General features: G+C 35.8%; 1 protein-coding gene across 1 annotated transcript in view; it reads right to left on the bottom strand.

Annotated features, from left to right (window-relative positions):
- Nucleotides 1-22,462, bottom strand: part of WASL (WASP like actin nucleation promoting factor) — a 76,349-nt gene that overhangs the window by 32,974 nt on the left and 20,913 nt on the right. Inside the window, exons 2-4 of the mRNA XM_016213342.2 lie at nucleotides 5,416-5,550; nucleotides 2,683-2,769; nucleotides 1,392-1,488 (exon numbers count right to left, since the gene is read on the bottom strand). Of these exons, the coding sequence (XP_016068828.1) occupies nucleotides 1,392-1,488; nucleotides 2,683-2,769; nucleotides 5,416-5,550 (319 nt within the window). The remainder of the gene's footprint in view (nucleotides 1-1,391; nucleotides 1,489-2,682; nucleotides 2,770-5,415; nucleotides 5,551-22,462) is intronic.

Genomic DNA, 22,462 nt, shown 5'->3' with positions numbered 1-22,462 from the left:
CATACATGTAAGTTAAAGAGAGGTGAGGTTGGAATTTGAGTTAGCATGAAGAGCTAGCTACTGCATGATGAATCAGCTGCCTCCCTAATATTGTGATCTTTCTCCTTTTGAAACACTATGTCTAAAAGCTTAGGACTATATAAAACAGAATTCTTGTACCAGATAAAAGAGTAAGTGAACTATCAATTTCAAAGTCACTATTATATATTTTAAGCAGTATTTTTTACTCTTTTGCATATTGAAAATGTCACATATTCTGACTAAAAGAAGTCTCAGGGAGCCCCTGGCCTATCACCACAGCTTTTCACTGAAATATGCACTGAACCACAAATAATTCCATAGCATTAAATCCTTTCCTAACACGGAATCAAGTGGTAAATGCCTTAGCCCCCAAAAGAAGTCACAAAAATAATAGGCCTCTAATAATTCTCCTATTCACTCATTACAAGAGGGATATAAGTGAGGCAACAACCTAGTTCATTTATTTTCATTTTTACCTCATCTTCTACTTGGAAACCCATTAAAAGAATAAAGATGTAAAAACTGGAATATATACTTTTACATTCCTGTTTTCCAGATTCAGTTTCTACCATTTTTTATGGCTTATTTCCTCTTATTGGTAAAATACAATCTTGAATACAGTGATCTTCAAACTGGGGTAACATGTACCCCTGGGTGTATAGAAAGACCTTTCAAGAAGTATAAGGGAATGGCTAGTTTTAAAGGGATCTATTTGCTCATCTCAGCTCCATGTGTTATTTCTCCTACAATTGATCTGCTTAAGATGATTCTGAAGAGGTTCACCTTTCTTAATCACCCTTCTCCTACTTTACAACAGAAAGGCCTGGCACACTGCTGTCAAATAGTTCTATACCAATGAATGTAAAGCTCTGTAGTGCAATGCATCATCTTCTAATTGTTTTATATGTATTAGAGTCTTATGCATTAAGCTAAGTTCCTTATGGTTTCATTATTTACATTAGTGACAAAATAGAGACAAGGCAATGTTAAAAGATCTTGTTTACAACTTTGCTTATTTGCTTCAAAACTTGCCTAAAGTATCTGTTCACCAAGTATGAAATACTTTTTAAAATGTAAGTTACAAACAGTGCCATAAAAATGCAAATTTAGGTATCATTTAAGAATTAGTAATTTTGGGGGGGGGGGTAAAGGGCAAGGTAGTAAATATTTTAGTTTTTCTGTGTGCCATTTGGTCTATGTCATAACTATCCAACTGTGTTTGGCAAAAAAATCATAGGTGATATGTAACCCAACGAGTATAGCTGTGTTTCAAAAGAACTTTATTTACAAAACAGGCAGTGGGCCAGATTTGTTCTGTAAGCCATAGTCTGCCAGCTCCTGTTTACAGGAATTAAAAAAAAAAAGTTTACCAGATTTCCTTTGTCGTCGGCCCAACAAGTCTGTAACTGCTTTTCGAAATTTTTTTGCTTCTTCTTCATTGGCAAAGTTAAGAGCAACTTGACAAGTCTAAAGCATTTTCATCAAAAAGTAAACAACAAAAAACATGAATTTAGTTTTATATAACAAAAAAGGTGATAATCAGTAGAAGTACATTTCTGAAGAAGGAAAGTTTGACTTTATTAGCAGATAAGAACTCATTTTATGACCTGAGTAACTTAAGAAGGCAAAAAATAAAAAGGTAAAATAAAAGACTATTATTAGAAAAGTTACCTATCACAGTAGGTACTCAAATATTAAATTCAATATATTCAACAAAAAACAAAGTAGCAAATTGAATTTGATCCTTCAATAGAACTCTGAACATAATTTAGATTAGAAAAGGCACATTATTAAAGTTGATAAAATGCAGGTCAACTATCTTTACTAGTTTATGTTTTTATTTTACAGCTTAATAATAACCATAATTTAAATTATAGCCTTAATTCAGGCAAATTACTAAAAATATGGAAACATACTGACATTAATTATTATTAATGGCAATTAATGCACTTTTAAATATATAGATATATCCTATCAAGAGAAATATAAAAAATCATAGCTAAAAAAGTACTGTCAGAAAACATAAATATATCATCTAATTCAAACCTCCTTTTTTTCATTAACGAAAATTTACAAAATACAAAAAACAAAGAAAATTGAACTCACCTATAATCCAGTTACTCAGTTAACCCCTGTGAGCATATGGTATAAAACTCCTTCTAATATTTCCCTAAGTATGTGCAATCAATTTTTAAATTGCCACCACCCTCCCCCTTCTACTGTATTTTAGCACGCTTCTAGGTCATAAACTATTCTTTCAGAAAATAATTTAAATGGCAACAGAATATTCAATATTTAAAAATTACCAGGCATTAGTGAACAATGAAGACTTTGTTTTTATGCGTAAGAGAACTAACGCCCCAAGCAGCTAATCTATTTGCCCAAAGTCACATGGATTAAACTACCTGCCCACACAGACAGGGAGGGTAAAATAAACCCAACGTCCTTCCACGCAGCAAATTACACTTACTGTTCTCTACAACTTTCTATTTTTGCCCATAAAATCATAGCCATTTCTTCTGCTTTAGCTCTATGAAGTTTTTAAAAGTGAAAGAATTCTTTTTCTATGCAATGTTTATACAAAAAGCTCATAAATGCTTTCCACAGACAAATGTAAAAGGAATTACATTAAACAGGGCAATAAAGAAAAATACAACTTACATCTCCAGCAAAGGTATGAAAATATCCTCTAGGACTATTATATACAAAGTTATTGTATAGTTCTTGTTCCCACAATAGTTTCCCATCCTAGAAAAAAGTAAAAGTTACAGAGCTACCAAGAAGACAATCTCTAGGGAGAAAACAAGGAAGATGACTAGTATTAAGGGAATTATTTATATTAACAACAGCTTTTACATATACACATACGACATATATAATACATAAGTAACACATCATATAATTTAATCAGTAATTTCTTAATAACAAAACAGTAAACACTGGATAATGTTTCTCTCATAAAAAGTACATGCCAAGTGAGTTTAATTCAGTATGCTAAGATATAACCTCGTTAACCAAGCATTCCCAAATACAGTTATACTTGTTCAATTACATAACTAGAACAGTTACTAGATCAATGTTAGATAGGAGTAGATGCACTGATAATCAGCGCATAATTTCATCAGCAATATTTATAGACTATATGCTATCAAATATTATAGGAAGACTTAATGTTCTTTTTCTCAATTCTATGGATGCTGGGAGGGTTCTCTGTACTGCTCATCAACAATCTTTGAATTCCTAACTTTTGCAGAGTAGCCTCCTAATTAAACACTGGTATAAGTAGTATCAATCATGTGCAGGAAACCAATGATTAGAGTGCACCATGGTTAAACTATGCTTAAGAGAGCCATGGATAATTGTCATATCTATGGCCCTACTATAAGAAATATAATTAACCTTAATACCAAAGGTAGCTAATTAAAAGTATTCAGCAATGGTTATGTACAATTAAAAATAAGTGGTTAGGGAAATATAATCATTGCCCAATTCTGAAATGCAGGTTATACCTACCACAATTTAAAAATATTTACAACATACTATACATGCATTACAACCATTATAAAAGAATTCCTTTCTTCTCAGTGGAGTTGTATGTGCATTTCATTTCTAAACAATGCTTCTCACTGTTGATAAGAAATACAGAGTGGAGCAAAAGTAGGTTTCCAGTTGTGAGTATTCGAAACCAAGTTTATAAGTGTATTGTTATTTATTGTATTATTTTCCAAATGAACAACTGTAAACCTACTTTTGCCCAACTCTGTATGTCAAAGGACTTAGAGATTTCTTTCAAACTATGTGTGTGTTCCCCCACCTCCCAGAATCACTGCTATAGTAAGCCACTGTGAATAACAGGAGTATGCCACATCTCTTAGCTATCTTAGGGTATGGGGATACGGATGTTAAGAAGCACTAATTTACAAGGTGCAGTGCCCTGTCCAGGTAGCTCAGTTGGTTAGAGCATCGTCCAGATATGAGAAGGTTGACGCTTTGATTCCCAGTCAGGGCACATACAAGAATGCATAAATAAATAGAACAACGTATCAATATTGCTCTCTCTCTCTCCCTCTCTTTCTCTCTCTCCCCCCCTCCCTCCCTCCCTAAAATCAATCAGCCAATCAATAAACAAGCAAAAAAAGAAATACTTCACTTGGCAATATTTGGCTGTTTTAAAAATACCCCCCCAAAAAACAAAGTGCAGTAACTTAAATCTCATTTAATCTCTGGGAAATACTTTGCAACAGACCCAGTTGGTTATCCCATTTTACAAGTAAACTGAGGCCTAGAGAAGTAAAACAGTTTGACTACAATTTATCTGACCATAAGTATCATCCAAGAGTTCAAAGTCAATTTTAGTTTTTTGTAATTATAATTCCATTATACTTATTGCCACATACAAATACTAAAGAGGCTTACCTATGAAAAAGGTCTTAAAAGATAAAGAGAGACTTCATCTAAGCAAAAAGAGAGTTACTTTTATAATAACTATAATGGACAAATATCTGACAAAAGCCATCCAATCTAGGACAACGTGAATTTATGTTTCAGAGTGAGGGATACAAAGCTGTAAAAATGTGAACATACCTATGTTGAGAAGAAACATAAGGAAAAATGGGTAGCAAATACATTATTATTATTATTAATCCTCACTCAAGGACAGGTTTAGAGAGAGGAAGGGTGAGTGAAAAAGAGGGAGAGGGGAGACGGTGGGGGGGGAGGGGAGAGGGAAAGGGGGAGAGAGAGAGGGGGAGAGAGAGAGAGAGAGAGAGAGAGAGAGAGAGAGAGAGAGAGAGAGAGAGAGAGAGAGAGGAAGAAAGGTCGATCGCTTGCTTTCTGGATGTGTGCAGACTGAGGATCAAATCTACAACCTGGGTATGTGCCCTGACCGGGAACTGAACTGGCAACCTTTCGGTGCAGAAGACAACGCTCAACCAACTGAGCCACTTTGGCCAGGCGCAAATACATTATTATAGATATTGTATAATTCTTTAAACCTGGGCTGAAGTACATGACAGTACATACCAAACTAAAATATACTTTTGTAGTTCCCTGGAAGGACTATATATGCTAGTCTATAATAGACAGTATGGCATAAAAGAGTATCATTAGAAAAGAAGAGAATGTGGGGAAAGCCTAAGACCCAAAGGCATAAAATGAACAAACAAAGACAGCAGAAAAATAAGATAGGGAACTGTTCAAGTTCTGGCTTAGGACATGTTCCCATTTGGTCTCAATTTCCAAGCTTCAATATCTAAAACCATGCTTCACCCTTGTAATATTAATTTAAGTATAATTTAAATATTATATATGGGATAAACAAACCTATACTAAATTATAACTGAGGCAGAAAACCTAATTACCTACAGTTTAAAGAAGAAGCAAAACAAAACTCACCTTGATATCAAATATTCTTAAAAAATAAGATCTCTGTGGATTGTCTTTAACAAGACAAGCAACACCACTGCACTTCTTTGACCACATACAATTCCGATCTGCTGCATATAACTGTACCACTGCTGAAGACATAGTCTGCAATATGAAAAATTTACAGCCATTAGGTTCAAAATAACACTCAGCCCCTGCTGACATATTGACTGCAATCCCATGAGAGACACTGAACCAGAAACCACCCAGCTAAGCTGCTCCTAAATTCCTGACCCACAGAAAAAAGGAGATAATAGTTATTTTAAGTCACTACTTTAAAAACAATTTCTTATGCAGTAATAAATAACTATACAATAGCTATACTAAAAATAATTATTGAAAGCTAACATTAACTGATGCTTAAAATGTGTTAGGAAATGTGCTAGACACTTTCAAATATAACTCCATTTAATTTTTGTTACTATTATATCCTCATTTTATGCTTGAGAAACCCAAGGTTAAAGAGAATAAATAATTTGCCCAATAGCACAGAACTAAGTGGCAGAGTTGAAATTCCAATGCAGATAATTTGTGAGTTCAAATCCTATATTCTTACTCCCTGTAAGAAACTGTTTTCCAATAAAGTGAACACTCAAGCAATTAAGTAGTAGTATTAGTAAAGGCTGGCTTCTGTATAGCAATTAATCACTTTAGTATAGGTATTAAGTCAAACTCGAAAGCAAGCTATATGATTACTAATTACAGTGCAGTAACCTTTTAGATGCATAGGAGAGAGCTAACTCATTACATGAAATGGACACCTTAGGTTTTCCCATTACACAATTTTGCCACCTCCCCCTCATAAATGTATCACAAAACAATGGAAACTTTCATTTAATTCTAAATTTTTTATATCATAATCTAGAATGTAACTGTTTGGTCTTAAGTTTCTATAAGAGTGGAACACACATATAAAGGTAATAGCACTTACAAATCCTTCAAACACAATAATCATGTTTTCTGATCGAGTAATTTCATTCCTAAACTAGAAATTAAGAAATTAATTTAAAATATAACCAAAAAATGCCCCTGACCAGGTGGCTCAGTTGGTGTAGTCCCACACACCAAATGGTTGTAGGTTCGATTCCTGGTCAGGAAACGTGCCTAGGTTTGGGGTTCCATCCTAGGTTGGGGCACATGTGGGAGGCAATCTATCGATGTTACTCACAGATATTTCTCTCTCACTCTCTCCCCCTTCCTCTATAAAATCAGTAAAAACATATCCCCAGGTGAGGATTAAATAAAATATAACAAAAAAATGTGTTTTATTATGAATATAAAAAGACAAAATATGTATATAAATGTACGTACATTAATTTTTTTTAATAGAAAGAGTTTAAATATCCAAAAAAGGGAGATGATTAAATAGTCATGGTATATCAATTCAATGAATACTGGGCATTGTAATAAAACATAGACTACATTAAGATTTAGAGATAATGTTATTTTGGGTTATTTAACTATGCCTAGGGAACGGCCCCATTTGAAAAGAGGATTGCAAGGAACTATTATATATATATTTACAAGTCTTTTATAAAAGTACAAAATGTAAGATCAGTATACTGTTGGAGATCAAAATTTCATAGAGTTTTCCCAATATCAGTGTTCCATATTATGTTTTTTTAACTTTTGCAGACCAAACATCTATGAATTTCACAGTCAGTCATGAAGAGGACACAAAGCAGCAGGAAAATGTCCTCAAGAGCCATTAAAAATTATAAAAATAGCTTAGAAACTACGATATTGGCTTAAAAAAGGAGATTGAAGAATGTGGATATGAGATTAAAGATGGCAGCAGACTGAGTGGAAGGTACACTGACACTCACCCAGGACCAAATGGGAATTACAACTAAAATATTAAAAAACCATCCTGAATAATCAACTGCAACTGAAGACGAGCTGGAGAGCACCCTCATCACCGAGGAGGAAAAGTGGAGACTGCACAGAGACTGGTAGGACGTGCAGAGGCGCAAGAGGGCTGGCTGGGCTCCCAAGGGCAGAAGCTGAATATCCGGAGGGAGATCTCAGCTGTGGGGGGTTCCCACTGGACTCTGGGACCTAAACCTCACACTGAAATCCCTAGCCAAGAGCACCAGAACTGAGAAAGGTGCCCGTGTAACTGGCTGTGAAAAGCAGTGGGGTTTCTGTCTGCCAGGGAGAGATGGCTGGAAATGCAGGCACCCTCTTAAAGAGCCAACACAAAAAGTTTTGTGGACAGCCACACACCTTGGGCTCCAGCAGAGGGTGGGCAGTGTGGACTGGAGCTGTGTGAGGAGAATCTAGGGTTGTGGGCTCTGGAGATAGAACTCAGAGAGTACTCCTCTGGATTCCACTGCCAAGTCAAACTGCAGAGGACATCTTTCACAGGAAGACATTTATCTTCCAAGCAGCTTTTGCCAGAGGAGGAAGCAACTACCCCACCCTGCTAGAAAATCTCTAGCCCTACCCAGAGGAGTTTTTATAGCCTGAGGCTCATTAAGAGAATCAGATTAATCAGCCTGCAGGTAGAAGCAGACCTCAGAGAGCTTTAGGTCTTTGCCTTATCTGCTTCTGGATCTAGGCCTTAGAAAAGCAGACTTTGTCATGCATTTTAGTCTTGTCCAAACACACCCAGCCCCAACGGAGGGGACCTCAAGCCATGGGTTGTTGATAGCTACAAACAGGGTACTCAGGCCAGTCACAAACAGCATCTGATATTGGCTGGCACCAGAGACCTTTCATAAAGACTGAGAGTCCTAGCAGGCCTACCAAATACACAGAAACAAACCCAAATTGGTAGCAAAAATGGCGAGACAAAAAAAACAAGCCCTAAACGAAAGAACAAGAGAAGTCTCTAGAAAAAGAGCTAAATGAAATGGAGACAAGCAATCTATCAGATACAGAGTTCAGAATACTGATTGTAAGGATGCACAATAGCACAAAAAAATATATGAAACTATGAAAAATGAGCAGTCAGAAATGAAGAATGACATAGAAGAAATAAAAAATACATTGGAAGGAATAAACAGCAGGTTAGAGGAAGCTGAGGATCAGATCAGCAAATTAGAAGACAGGGTAGAAAAAAAAATCAGAGATGCAAAAACAAAAAAATAATGAAAAAACAGGACAGTTTAAGGGAGCTGTGGGACAACATGAACGTAACAATATTCGCATTATAGGAATACCAGAAGAGGTAGAAAGCAAGCAAGGGTTAGAGAACCTGTTTGAAGAAATAATGGCAGAAAACTTCCCTTAGTCAAGGAAAAAGTCACACAAGTTCAGGAGGCACAGAGAGTCCCAAGCAAGAAGAATCCAAAGAGGCCCACATCCAGATTCATCATAACTAAAATGGTTAAAACTCAACACAAAAAGAGAATCTTAAAGGCAGCAAGAGAAAAGCAATCTGTTACCTACAAAGGAGCTCCCATAAGGCTGTCAGTTGACTTCTCATCAGAAACTCTACAGGCTAGAAGGGAATGGCATGAAGTATTCAAGGTAATGCAAAACAAGGATCTGAAACCAAGAATACTCTATCCAGTAAGGCTATCATTCAAGATAGATGGTAAAATAAAGAGCATCCCAGACAAAAAAAAGGTTAAAGGAGTTCATCACACCAAACCAGCATTGCAGGAAATGTTAAAGGGACTGCTGTAATTAGAAGTAGAAATAGAAGCACTACAAGAAATGTTAAAGGGACTGCTGTAATAATAAGAAAAAACAGAGAGAAGCATAGGCATAAAGAATTAAAATGGCAATAAACAAGGACCTATCAATAATAACCTTAAAGACTTTAAGGGAGAGATCAACTACAATACAGTCATAGTCGTAGACTTTAACACCCCACTGACTTCACTGGATAGATCTTCCAGACAAAATGTCAACACAGAAACGGTGGCTCTAAATGGCACACTAGATCAGATGGATTTAATTGATACTTAAAGAACATTTCACCCTAAAGCTACAGAATATACATTCCTCTCAAGTGCACCTGGGTCATTCTCAAAGAAAGACCAATGTAGGACACAAAAGAAGTCTCTACAAGTTCAAGAAGATTGAAATCACGTTAAGCATCTCAGATCACCATGGCATGAAATGAGAAATCAACAATAGTAAAAACATTCAAAAACATTCAAACACATGGAGGCTAAATAGTATGTTATTTAAACAATGAATGGGCCACCAGTAAAATCAAGAAAGAAATCAAAATCTTCCTGGAAACAAATGAAAATGAACACACAACAACCCAAAATCTGTGGGACACAGTGAAAGCAGTCCTAAGAGGGATGTTCACAGCACTACAGGCCTACCTCAAAAAGTAAGAAAAATTTTTAGTAAACTATCTAATCCTACAGATTAAAAGAATTAGAAAGCTCCCCATGAAGCCGTCCAGACCAGGGCTTTTGTTTGCTGAGTTTTTTTATTGCTGCTTTAATTTCATCCATTGTTATTAGCCTATTCAGGTTTTCTGAGTCTTCCTGATTCAGTTTTACATGATCTCACTCATATGTAGAATCTAATAAACAAACTAAACTGAGGAACAAAATATATCCAGAGACATAGAAGGATGGAACAGACTGATGAATCTCAGTAGGAAGGCGAGGGTGGGGAAGTGGGTGGGAAGAGATTAATCAAAGAACTTATATGCATATATACAGTACCCGTGGACACAGACAATAGTGTGATGAAGGCCTGAGGGTGGGGGCAGATGCAGGGTGAAGGGGATCAATGGGGGGGGGAAAAGGGGGATATCTGTAATACTTTCAACAATAAAGATAAATTAAAAAAATTAAAAAACGGAATGTGGGTATGGCTTTGGCCTGCTCAAAACATACTGTGCTCTTCCTAAGTACAGTCTCAACATGAGAGCTCCACAGACTCTCTAACTCTAAACCTTAGCATTGAAAACTTCAGAAAAATGAATTTTGTATATATTAACCAATGGCATAAGAAGCAAGGTTAAAGAATTAAAAAATCAGATGAGAAAATGTGTTTTCTAAGTAAATTCCTATAATTTCTAAGTAAATTGCAGCCCTTAGGATGTTATTATCCAAATGCATTCATTTCTAAAAAGAAAAGCACTTAGGAAACCAGATATCATTAGAGAGATCTAAAATCCTATTTTACTTTTTAACCAGAAAACAAGAAGTAACAGCTTGCAAAAGAAAAAAATGTGTTATTAAATAGAGTCTATACTTCCATTATGGAAATCCCTTGCCATAGGAGCACATATTAACATTGTAAAATACTGTCTAGATATGTATGTGAACTTAAAAAACCCCCACAAGCTCCCCAAACTAAAATTTAATTTTAGTTTAAATAAATTTAAAACAAAGTTTTAAAATATTTGCTTAAGAAATAGTGACCCATGAAACAGTTTTATAATTTCCCACACAAACAAGGTTGGAATTCTAACCTTATTCTAAAACAATTTATAAAATGTTAATATTAAAGAACCCAACTAATCATAAGCAATTTTCAGTAAGTGGATTATCAAAATTTTGCTACAACCTTTTGTTGGTCTATTTCACTCCTTATCTAAACTGGCAAAGTCTGAAAATTACACACCAGAGCACCTTTTAAAGTCTTTTCTAATTCAGAATTATAGTGAATGCAAGAATAGTTTTACCCACATAAAATTTAAGATACAAATGCTAGAAATAAAAAGTGACTATCCCTTAAACTCTAGATTGACAGTGGTTTAACTGAGTTTTTAAAAACATTCCTTCCATTCCTTTAAAGTAATTACAGCTAATCAACTCCATTACTTCTTGTCTTTCATAATCAAGAAGATATTACTTGAAAAACAACCTAAGGACAAGTACTTAGGAAAGGAAATCTATTTCTTATTAACTCAATGTTAGGGTTAAAATCAGTTAATTAAAAGTAAAAATAGTACTATATCAACTTTTGTAGAAATAGAGCCTATTTTATACATCCTGATATTATAGTACTGAGTTACTGCAATAATGCATTCATCCTCAGAACTTTCACTGCTGGGGCAGGAATAAGATGGAGGAAGCCCCTGGCCCATGTGGCTCAGTAGGCTGAACATCGTCCCATGTACCAAAAGGTTGCCAGTTTGATTTCCAGTCAGGACACATGCCTGGGTTGTGGGTGGTACTCTCACATCCATGTTTTTCTCTCTAAAAATCAATAAAAATATAATTTTTAAAAAGATGGAGGACGAATTCTGGGATGGGAATCTGTCCCACCGTCCTTTGGCAAGTCACTTTTATCTCTCCTGGGTTGACTCTGCACCAGTCAAGAGGTATTTCCAATTCCCTAATATAAAATTACTTTTTGCTTTTCCTTCATGCCTTTGTGTGTGTCTTGTATAAATCTTGTTACACCACATCTTATTCTAAAAATAGGATAATTTTCTGTATTAACTTATTATCTATTGAATATACTGTTATTCCCTTAAGAACCTAAAATAGTTTTGCAAACCTATACTTTCATTTCACCATTGCTCCATGTAAGCAAATATTTGTTAAATTATTTGTTAAACTGCATTTTCTGATCATGATAATGAATAAGAGAATGATCTTGATTTTAGGATACACACCCTGAAGTATTATAAAGGGACATCATTTCAGCAATTTACTCTCCAGTGACTCAGAAAAAGATACTATGTATGTATATATGGAGAGAAAACCATGGTAAGATGTTATAAACATTTGACTAATCTAGGTTAAGGATATATAAGAATTCTTTGTACTTTATTTGCAGCTTTTCTGTAAGTATGAAATTATTTTGAATAAAAAAAAAATTTAGAGCACAAATGATTCATTAAAAAGTAAGGCAGTCTCCTTCTATAGCCATGACAGTCTTGGGAAGGCGGCTCTCTTAGAGCCATTGCTATCTCCACATATATTAGCCACTGCCACAATGACCCCGAACTAAGAAAGCTGCCACTTCCTCCAATTCCCTCTATACGTATACCCACTTTGTTAAAAAGAACTCATCCTGAATAAGAAATCACAAACATCCACCACTTATATAGTTTGAATTCCTTTCATATTTTCCAAACAACCACATTAAATAACAGGTCAGAGTAAGAATTTGATTAGGAAAAAAGAAGTCCCTTTTATCATAAAATCAGCTAATGACACGGGAAAGACTGGGAAATACCAGGATTTGGAGATCCTTCCTCGACAACCAACGGCCTGCAAGTACTAAAATAGCTTAATCCTGAATAACTGCAACAATTACTATTTTAATAATCCAATAAAGATACAACGTTGTTAAAGGAAATAACTTTTAAAGGTATAATTTCAATGAATGTCCAAAATATACTGAATGTGGAAATAAAAATCAGTTGACTTAATATATAAAGGTTTTTTTTCTGTGATTACAAGGGCTTATAGTAATGGCCAAAACACTCAGCTTTTGTGTGTCTCTGTGTGTGTCCCCCCAAATTTCTAAAATCTATTCTGGGAATACTCATCCTAAGTGTTCTCATTATATAAAAGCTAACCTTTCAATGTTTCTAGATGCTCTGATGAAGTAGTCATATCAAGTGTCTCATTATTATCCTGAATATGAAATTTTGATATGAGACATTATAAAAGGAATTATTTAACAGTAAAGATAAAAAGAATTGGTTGAATTCTTATAATTACTTAATTATGCAGTGATCTCAAGGAGTAATTTCCTAAATAAAGTATAACACCTCAGTTACATGGCAACCTAAAAAACAAGAAAGGAACCAGCAATTTAAAATATAAAAACAAAACTCCTGAGTGATTAGTACCACCAAAAATTATCCAGGAAAAGAAAACAAATGATTCACTCTGGAAAGGAGGAATGTTATCACCTGGCAATTTCCACAATGAGAAATAACTGGAAAAACAAAGAAAAGAAAAAAAGAAAGGTAGAGGTAAAAAAAGAATACATCAAAAACAGAAGATGCCACAAGAAATAGTTTATTTTTTTAAAAAGCAAAGTTGGAGGATTGGAGAGAGGAGAACAAATGCCTTAAGTAACAAACAGAATCCCAACAGTGAAGGGAAATGGAGCTGGATGAAAAAATAGCTGCTGTCTTAGGAAACAAGCACATCAATACTCTTTTAGGTCTCAGTAGTTATTAAAAAAAACTTGCCCGGCTGGGTGTGGCTCAGCGGTTGATCACTAGGATCCAAGTGATTGGAGTTCAATTCCCAGTCAGGGCACATGCCCGGGTTGCAGGCTGCAGCCGATCAATGACTCTCTCATCATTGATGTTTCTATCTCTCTCCCTCTCCTTTCCTCTCTCTGAAATCAATAAAGATATTTTAAAAAATAAAATTAAAATAAAATTAAAATAAAAAAACTACCGTGCCAGGCATATTCATTCACCAAATGTTTACTGAGTACCTACTATGTACACAGGACTGTAATAAATGAATGTGAGGTGGGAATGAAAGTGGGGTTAAATACAAAAATGAACTAGACACGGTCCTCATGAAACATGTTTTCTAGTGGGTAAACAGACATTAATTAATAACTATTACTATTATAATGGAAAAATCCAGTATGCAAGGAAAATGTAAAACCTACCTAGTATGGGAAGGCTTCCCTAAACTGACAATGTACCTGAAGAATGCAAAGCAAAGTGGAGAAAAGGTAACATTCTTGGTAGGCACATCAATACTCAACCATGGGGAAGTGCTAGAAGAGTTTTCGGAGCTGTGTGGAGTGGAAAAGAGATTAGTGGCATGGAATGAAGTTGCAGACTTAAAGTCACATGGAACATGGCTCTACTCTGTGGTTTAGATAGATAAAAGAGCCACATACCATTTGGAAACCTTGTTTGGAGATGTGGTACAGTGGTGTATCATTCCTGTAATGATCCTTAATGCCTCTCAGTAACCAAGTTCTTGTATACTCTCCTCCCCCACTGACCCTAGGTGTGTCCAGATGACTTGCTTTAACCAACAGGACCTCAGAAAATGTAAGAAGCTTAAAAAGTACTTGCACGTTGTGGCTTGCCCTCTTGAAAGTGCTGCCCTAAAGTCTGGAGTGAAATACCCATGGAGAGCAGGGCCCCAAGTCATCCTACCTACCCTTGTTGAGCCCAGTTCCCATTAGACATGCCAGCTGAAAGCTTCTGTATGAGTGAACCTAGGTGACAGAAAGAGACTAACCACCCAGCCAATCCACAGAACTGTGATAAATAAACTGATATTCCTTTAAGTCACAAAGTTTTGAGGTGGTTTTTTGCAGTAACAGATTAACAGATATACAGGATTGTTTAAATATACTAAAAAACAGATTGTTCCAGCTCCTTCCTCCATTCCATTTACATTGGACATATGTTTAAAATTACCAGTAAAGTTACCAAAACTTTTAAACTGGAACTCATAAAAGTTTTAGAGCACACTCTCATTACCAGCACATATTCTTTTTTGGAACTATTTTTAAAATTATTTCATATCCAAAAGCCTTACTAAAAGGTATGTGCCAGGCAACAGAGTAGGCTCAGTCACTTAACCATTCATAGCCATACATCAATCTCATATGGTACCTGTGATTTAAATTCATACATTTACAAAACTGTAAATTATGTGGCACAGACCTGCAAACAATCAAATTTATAGATGCTAAAACTACAAATCGTATTCTTAATTTTCTACTTCAAGGACAATTACACAGATAAGGTGATCTCATTACAGACTGGGCCATGTTTATTAGCAGGTAAGGACACTGTTAAAAGGGTAGCACAGAGGTAGGGCTTGCTCTTTTCTACCTCTCCCTTCCCTGTAGCTCAAGTGGACCTGCTTAAAGGAGTTTTTCTTTTCTTTCTTCTTCCGTCTCTTTTTCCTTTTTGTCTGCCTCTCTTGCAAAATTAGTTGATTATCTGATAAAACCTGACGCTTGGGTGTGAATTTTCAGGGTATAAAAGTAGAAAAGAGCTCCCCTAAGATTCCCACTTCAGCTCACCAAAGTTTAACAACACCAGCTGAGACCCAAGCCCTGATAATAACAGCAACCACACAAACACACACACACACACATTCTTCAACCACTTTCCTGAGCAAATAACAGTTTGGAATAAGAGTGGAAAAGTACATACTTTGGTCACTGATAGGATTTGGCTACTCCTGAATCCTAGAGCCAAATACCATTTCACGATAAATTGATCAAGCATGTGATCCAATTCCCTCACTTTACAGATGAGGTCAATTTATTTGCCAAAGGTCATATACTGGTCAGCTCTGGATGAACTTCGCAATCAGCTGCTCATTTTATATTTACCACACATTACTTACTGACTCATCTCAGTTCCTAATTTTTCATAATTTTGCCCTATCCCATCTAAATAATTTTCCAAGAACTATATGTCTTTGATCTAATTTTATTCCTCTACTGATTTGGTTTAAGAGGAAGGTTGGTAGAGGTGGTGGTAGTGGAAAATAGAGGACTGCTAGTGCATGAGAAAAAACTTCAAACAGATGTAACTGATATGACCTGGAGAGTTAGGTAGATTTACCATGAAATCAATTAAATGTTCATTTTAGGGTCCTTTACTTGGAAGAGCCCCCCCTACAAGGCTTGGCTTGTTCTCCTTTGGCGACACATGAGGTAGCTTCACGCCTGGGCACTCCTCTCCAGCTATCCCTGAAGGTGATACTGGAACTTCTACCAAGGATGCACTACACCTCTACATCTGCCCAACCCCAGCAACACCCTGCCTTCTCTTGAAACACCTGGTACATTTAGACCCAATCTTGCCTGGCCAGAGTGGTCAGTTGGTTGAGCATCATCCCATGCACCAAGGGGATGTCAGTTCAATTCCTGGTCAGGGCACATAACTAGGTTGCGGGTTTGATCCCCAGTAGGGGAGTGTATGGAAGGCAGCCAACTGATGTTTCTCTTCCTCTCTCTAAACACGTTTGTGGGTGAGAATTTTAAAAAAGAAAAAAGAAATTAGACCCAATCTTTAACCCCACCGAAAAGTGTCTAAATGAGTACTGCCAAGCTTCCTGCTAGGGCGGCATACCATGACCAAACTTCACGGATACTTTTGGGGGAGGGGCAGTGATCCAGACAATTGTGCTCAAAAAGCTGGAGTTTTCCCTATGCAAGATATACCTAAACAAAGTGAAGGAAATTATAGATGTGCCATTACCAGTAATTGGTTTCAAAAAATTCCTTTCAGCTTCACAACTATCAATAATAAAAATAATGTAAATTTTGAACAAACATGCTAGAGCAGGAGCCTTGTTCTGTAAAGTGCCAGACAGTTAATACTTTAGGCTTGTGGACCATTTGGTCTCTTTCAACTCTGATGCTGCAGTGTGCATAGGCAGCCCCAGGTAACCTGGAGATGCTTATGTTCCAATAAAATTTTATTTGCAAAAACAAGCACGCTGGATTTGGTATGGGTCAGTTTGTCAAGCCTTGGGCAAGATTAAAGATTCTCTACAGCAAATATAAAATTGTTCTAATGGAAAGATGTGATCAATGAATATGTGGCCAAAACAGGTAGGAAAAAAGCATGAAGGAGGTGTGTCAGTCAATTAATAACAGTAAAAAATTATACTAATAAGCTATTTTTAAAATTTTGTGATGTTTATATTTTTATTTGTTGTGATCATTTTTATACTAAATAAATATTCATTTTTAAACTTCATTTTGTATTCTTTTTTTAAACAGAGCCTCTCCAAAGTGTATAAGCTCCTGGCCAGAAAACCTGGATCAGCCTTACTTGGGGTGGGAAAATGATACATCAGTTATAGCAATAGAATGCTGTATCTAAAGAAAATGAACTATCTAAGCCAATATATTCCTTTTTCCAAAGTTAACTTTTTCACATACAATGACCTTACCCACTTAAGGAAACTGGCTGAGCAACATGTATATATATGTGTGTGGGGGGGATTCTTCTATAGTCAATCTTCTATCCAATGTAAGAATCCTGCATATAACATTTTAAATAAATGATTACATAGCATTTGCTTGAACGTTTGCTGTAATGGGGAGCTCACAACTTGGGAGGGGGGGCAGAAACTATCTTATTGTTGAGCAATGAAATTAGAAAAAAATCTTAATACTGAACCTAAACCTGTTTTCCTGGCAATTCTCGCTTATGGCTATTTTATTCTTTAAACATTCATTTAAATATCTGTTGAGCATTTGCTGTGTAATAAATACAGTGCTAAGTACTGTAGCTACAATAATGCAAAACTTAAGACATATACTATCCCACTAATTACAGCATACTTATTTCTGTGTAGTGGAAATAATATTTTCACTTCCATAGAGATGTATCCCCAACAACCCTCTCTTTCAACTAAAATTTATTCTCATCATTCCTCATCTGACCTGATTTATAAATTCCTTATCAGTCTGGTTGTCCTTGATAAAATGAAGTAGATGATATTTTGCATGTGATCTGAGTAGTACAGAACATTAACAAAATGATGGGGAAATAATTTGTTACTAGTAACAAAGAAACACAAGTGCAGTCTCATTCCTTTCTCTCTCATTAAATTCCAAAGACACATGGGGCAGGCTTTCTCTAGCCCATTATCCTCTCTCAGATCCTGACCTTCCATTTCACTTCCACGCTCCCTCTTTCATCCTTCTTTTACATGGCTAACACTGCTCACCTTTCAAACTTCAGTTTTCAGCTATGGGATCCCTTGCCTGACCCCCCAAAAAAGCATAAAATAACACTTAACCTACTGTTATATCCTACTAATTATGAGGATAAGCAACATGAGCTTGCCTAACAAGACACTTTGGTCAGCTTCAGTTATCAAAATCAGAAATGCAGCAGCAGTTCCTCTTTTCACTAAGCCTTACCAACAAAATTATCTTCAAAAAAGTTAGTGGGCTAGTCAGGTAATTAGGTACTCTCATACTACGCAAATGGTTGGGTTAAACTTTTTTTTTTTTTGTTAAATGAACAGGAATTGCTAAAAAATAAGATGAAATATACAATCACAAAGTTGACAAGAAACAAACATGCTAAGAAATTTAAAATTCATTTAGAAAAAACAAAAAGCTTGGAACAAGAAAGAGTATGATCTCTGATACAGCTAGTACACAGGTTTCCTGATTAGGACTCATAGATATTAATAACAACTTTCTTGATAGGAAGCCCAATTGAGTGCTTCCTCAACAGCACAGTTGCCCATAAGTTCTCTGCAGTCTAGCCCACGTAATCAGAAAATATAGGCAAGCATTACTCAAACAATCTTGCCTATGCGGAATAGTAACAAATCTATAAAACAATGAGGTATACGTTTCTGATAATTAGCAGGGATGAGAAATATTACATAATCAAAGATAATACAATATACTGTGTGAAATGAGCTATAAGTGGCTGACAATGGCCCTGTCTCGCTGTGGTCAAAATGAATAAATTCAAAAGATGAAGCATGATGATACGGCAATTTGCATTCTATGATGGACTTTGGATTAACAATAGACTTTGGAGTAAATATAGCATAATAAAATATATGGTACCCAAACTGTTCACATAGATGACTAGTTTATCTTATGTGCATTAAAATAAGTTCAGTAATGTGTTTAACTAAATCCAGATAAAAAGGCAATACATTTTTTAAAGACTTCCATCAAAAGCATTAAAATATTTCAAATCTTACATTTATTAATTCAAATCTTTAGAACCAGAAAATTATCCAAAATTACTCAGGCAAGTGGAGTTTTCTAGATCATCAAGAAAAATACCTGCTCAGTTAAACCACACTTCAGTTACACAAAATACCACACAGCTGCTTAAAGAAGGAAGAGGCTCTTTAAGTAGTGATTTAAACATCCTCAAGATACTTTGTTATAGGAGAAAAAAGAAAGATGTAAAATGAAGAGTATAGTATACTTGTGCACAAAAGCAGGAACAACAATAAATAACTTGCATTTGCCTAAGTATAAATAAAACTGTTTAGAAAGGGACACAGAAAACTAGTAACAGTTGCTAGCTGTTAGGGGTTTTGTGTGTATGTGTTTTGTCAGGGAAGAAAGAAGTGGGCAAAGGTATGAACAAGATGGAAGAGAAACTTTTCAATTGCTTTAGATACTTTTTGATTTTCAACCAGGTGAATATTTTAGCTTTTCAAAAAGAGTAAATATTGATCACACACACACACACACACACACACACACACACACACACACGACCAATTCAAGTCACATTATGGTACAAGTCTGGAAGAAAAAAACAAACACAAAAAATGTCTTTCTTATCTAGAAACTGTAACCCAGGAAGAATTTCTAGTAGCTTTTAAGTTTCCCTTTAAAAATTAAAAGTGAACATTGCTGAAAATAGCATACTACAGGTGTCTAAAAGCATAGGGTAATTAAAAAAGCAAACTTTGGCAATGTTAGTCATGTCTGTAATGAAAGCCAAAGTCTATTATTTCTTTCACAAACTGTCCTTTTGAGTCTTTTGAACACTTAAACATGATTAATTAAGACAGCAAGTTTAAAATTCCATTGGCTTTGTCTTCCATACTTGTTATTCTATATGTAGCAACTCATATTATCCAAGCTTTTAAAGACAGTCACAAGTGTGTGTGTGTGTATAAACACATTTAATTTGCTTGACTTTCATACGTTATAATCAAGGTGGGGGAAGGACATGCAGATAAGGTTAGTCTGAGAGTAAGTAAATTCAATGTACAATCTAACTAAGGACATTAAGTACAACATCTGAGACTCTCCCATACATTATGCACAAGAATTAGGCAAAACAAAAGGAGTGGGGGGCAAGAGCCTTTCTGATGTTTTTAAGATTGGCACTTTATTCACAATTGCAGACTTAAAATTGTAGTGTAAGACATTAATAATTATCTAGTCAAAATTTGAAAAATAAATTACTCAATAAATCAGGTGTTATATATTTCCTCAGAAAGCTCAATGTTGCTAGTCTCAGAAGGCAAGTTTTATTCAAAATGCATGAGCATTTCTAGCTCCGGTTATTACCAATGAAATGAACACCCATAACTAGATGTTTGATTGCAACTCCCACAAAAAAGTAGGAAGCTAACTATGTTAAAATAAAAGGTACCATCAATAAATCATGAACTCGGGGGAATGTGAGGATTTTGTGAGGATTTTATATAACAACAGTAACTCCATAAAACTATATTCTGCACTATAAAGACAAAATCAAGCCAATGATGCTGTCTTTAAAAGGATGACTCTTAGATCCCATATATACATTTAATAACTTGAATGTTTTATATTTTTTAATGTGTAAATTATTTAGGAACTAATTCACTTTCAGTCAAGTAGACCTTTTACAGTGTTATTGTCCTTTCCAGGTAAGCTCATACCTAGGTGGCTGGGGGCAACTAAGTTGAGAGGGTGCTGTTAGGTTCTGGACACCTCCTCTTCCTACTCTCTCGAGCTGTACTGTCTAATGAGGTAGTCACTAGCCATATATAGCTATTTAAATTTAAAGCTGGAAATTCAGTTCCTTGGCCATAGAAGCCATATTTCAGATGCTTAATAGTCACAGATGACTACTATATTTGACAGTACAGATGCAGAATATGTCCATCATCATAAAAAGTTCTACTGGCCCGGCCGGTGTGGCTCAGCAGTTGAACATCGACCTAGGGTCCAGGAGATTGCGGTTCGATTCCTGGTCAGGGCACGTGCCTGGGTTGTGGGCTGGATGCCCAGTAGGGGGCGTGCAGCAGGCAGCAATCAATGACTCTCTCATCATTGATGTTTCTATCTCTCTCCCTCTCCCTCTCCCTTCCTCTCTCTAAAATCAATAAAGACATATTTAAGGAAAAAAAGTTCTATTGGACAATACTTGTCTGGAAAGTCCCAGGAAAGAGATTTTATACAAATACTTCCTCAGAACAAGACACTGACTTCATAAAGTTAAGGGTAGGACCAAGTTGGGATCATTAGACAAAGGAATATTATTCATAATAAAAAGAATTAGCAAAATCATATTTATTCACAAAATGTCTGGCTAACGTAAAAACTAAATTTGAATAAGGCACTAAATTCAATTTAACAAATATTATGTGCTGAAAATACATAATTAAGTAGTGGCCCATCTTAAAGGAGCTAATAATTTAGTAAGGGAGATATAAAAATATATTTTAAAATAATAACAAAGTGTGCCACAATTACCAAAATGAAAGCAGAAATAAAGTGCTCTGGCTAAGAGGGAGCCCTGAATTGTGACTGGCAACAAGGTGAGGGCAGAAAATCAGGGCTGTCCCAGGGAAGAATAGTGTGAGGACTGGAAGCACCTGACTCTGGGACAGATTCCACCACTTATTAGCTATGTGACTTTAGGAGACTACTTAAATTCCGTATCAATTTCTCCACCTGTGAAATGGGGATAAAATTACTAATTTTATTTTGGGTTATTGCGAAGATTAAATTAGTTAATGTAAAGTGCTCTGAAAATTGTTTGGTACTGTATGTATTGAATGTTAATTATGGTATTCATACTATCAGATTTATCAGTTGTTATATTTCCAATCAGATCATTTTAAAGCTCTACTAGCTTAAAAAAACTGGTACAGCACAGATGTCCCTCCATATGCATGGAGGATTAGTTCCAGGACTCCCCACAGATACCAAAATCCTACCATGCTCAAATCCCTTAGTCAGCCCTCTATTACTGGATGCAGAGTCTGCGAATATGGAGGGCAACTGTAATTAGAGGACTAGTATTTCCTGTTTTCAGAAAGCTGGTCAATTTAAAAAAAAAAAAAAACCAGGCCCTGGCTGGTGTGGCTCAGTGGTAAGAGCATTGGCCCGCAAACCAAAGGGTCGTGGGTTGGATTCCCAATCAAGGCCAAGTACACAGGTTCAATCCCTGGTCAGGGCAAGTTGGGGAGGCAACCAATGGATGTGTCTCTCTCACTGATGCCCCTCCCTCTCTCTCTCTCTCTCTCTCCCCCCCTCCCTCCCTTCCACTTTCTCTAAAAAAAAAAAAAAAAAAAAAAAAAAAAATCAATGGGAAATATATCCTCGGATGACGATTAACAAAACAAAACAAAAAAACACAAAAAAGAGAGAATGAGAACCAACCAGATGTGCTTTCCCTCTAGAGAGC

The sequence above is a fragment of the Miniopterus natalensis genome, chromosome 10, assembly GCF_054644295.1.
Source record: "Miniopterus natalensis isolate mMinNat1 chromosome 10, mMinNat1.hap1, whole genome shotgun sequence".
Taxonomy (NCBI): Eukaryota; Metazoa; Chordata; class Mammalia; order Chiroptera; family Miniopteridae; genus Miniopterus; species Miniopterus natalensis.
The sequence above is the reverse complement of the archived record's forward strand: the minus strand, read 5'-3'. Positions and strand labels throughout refer to the sequence as shown.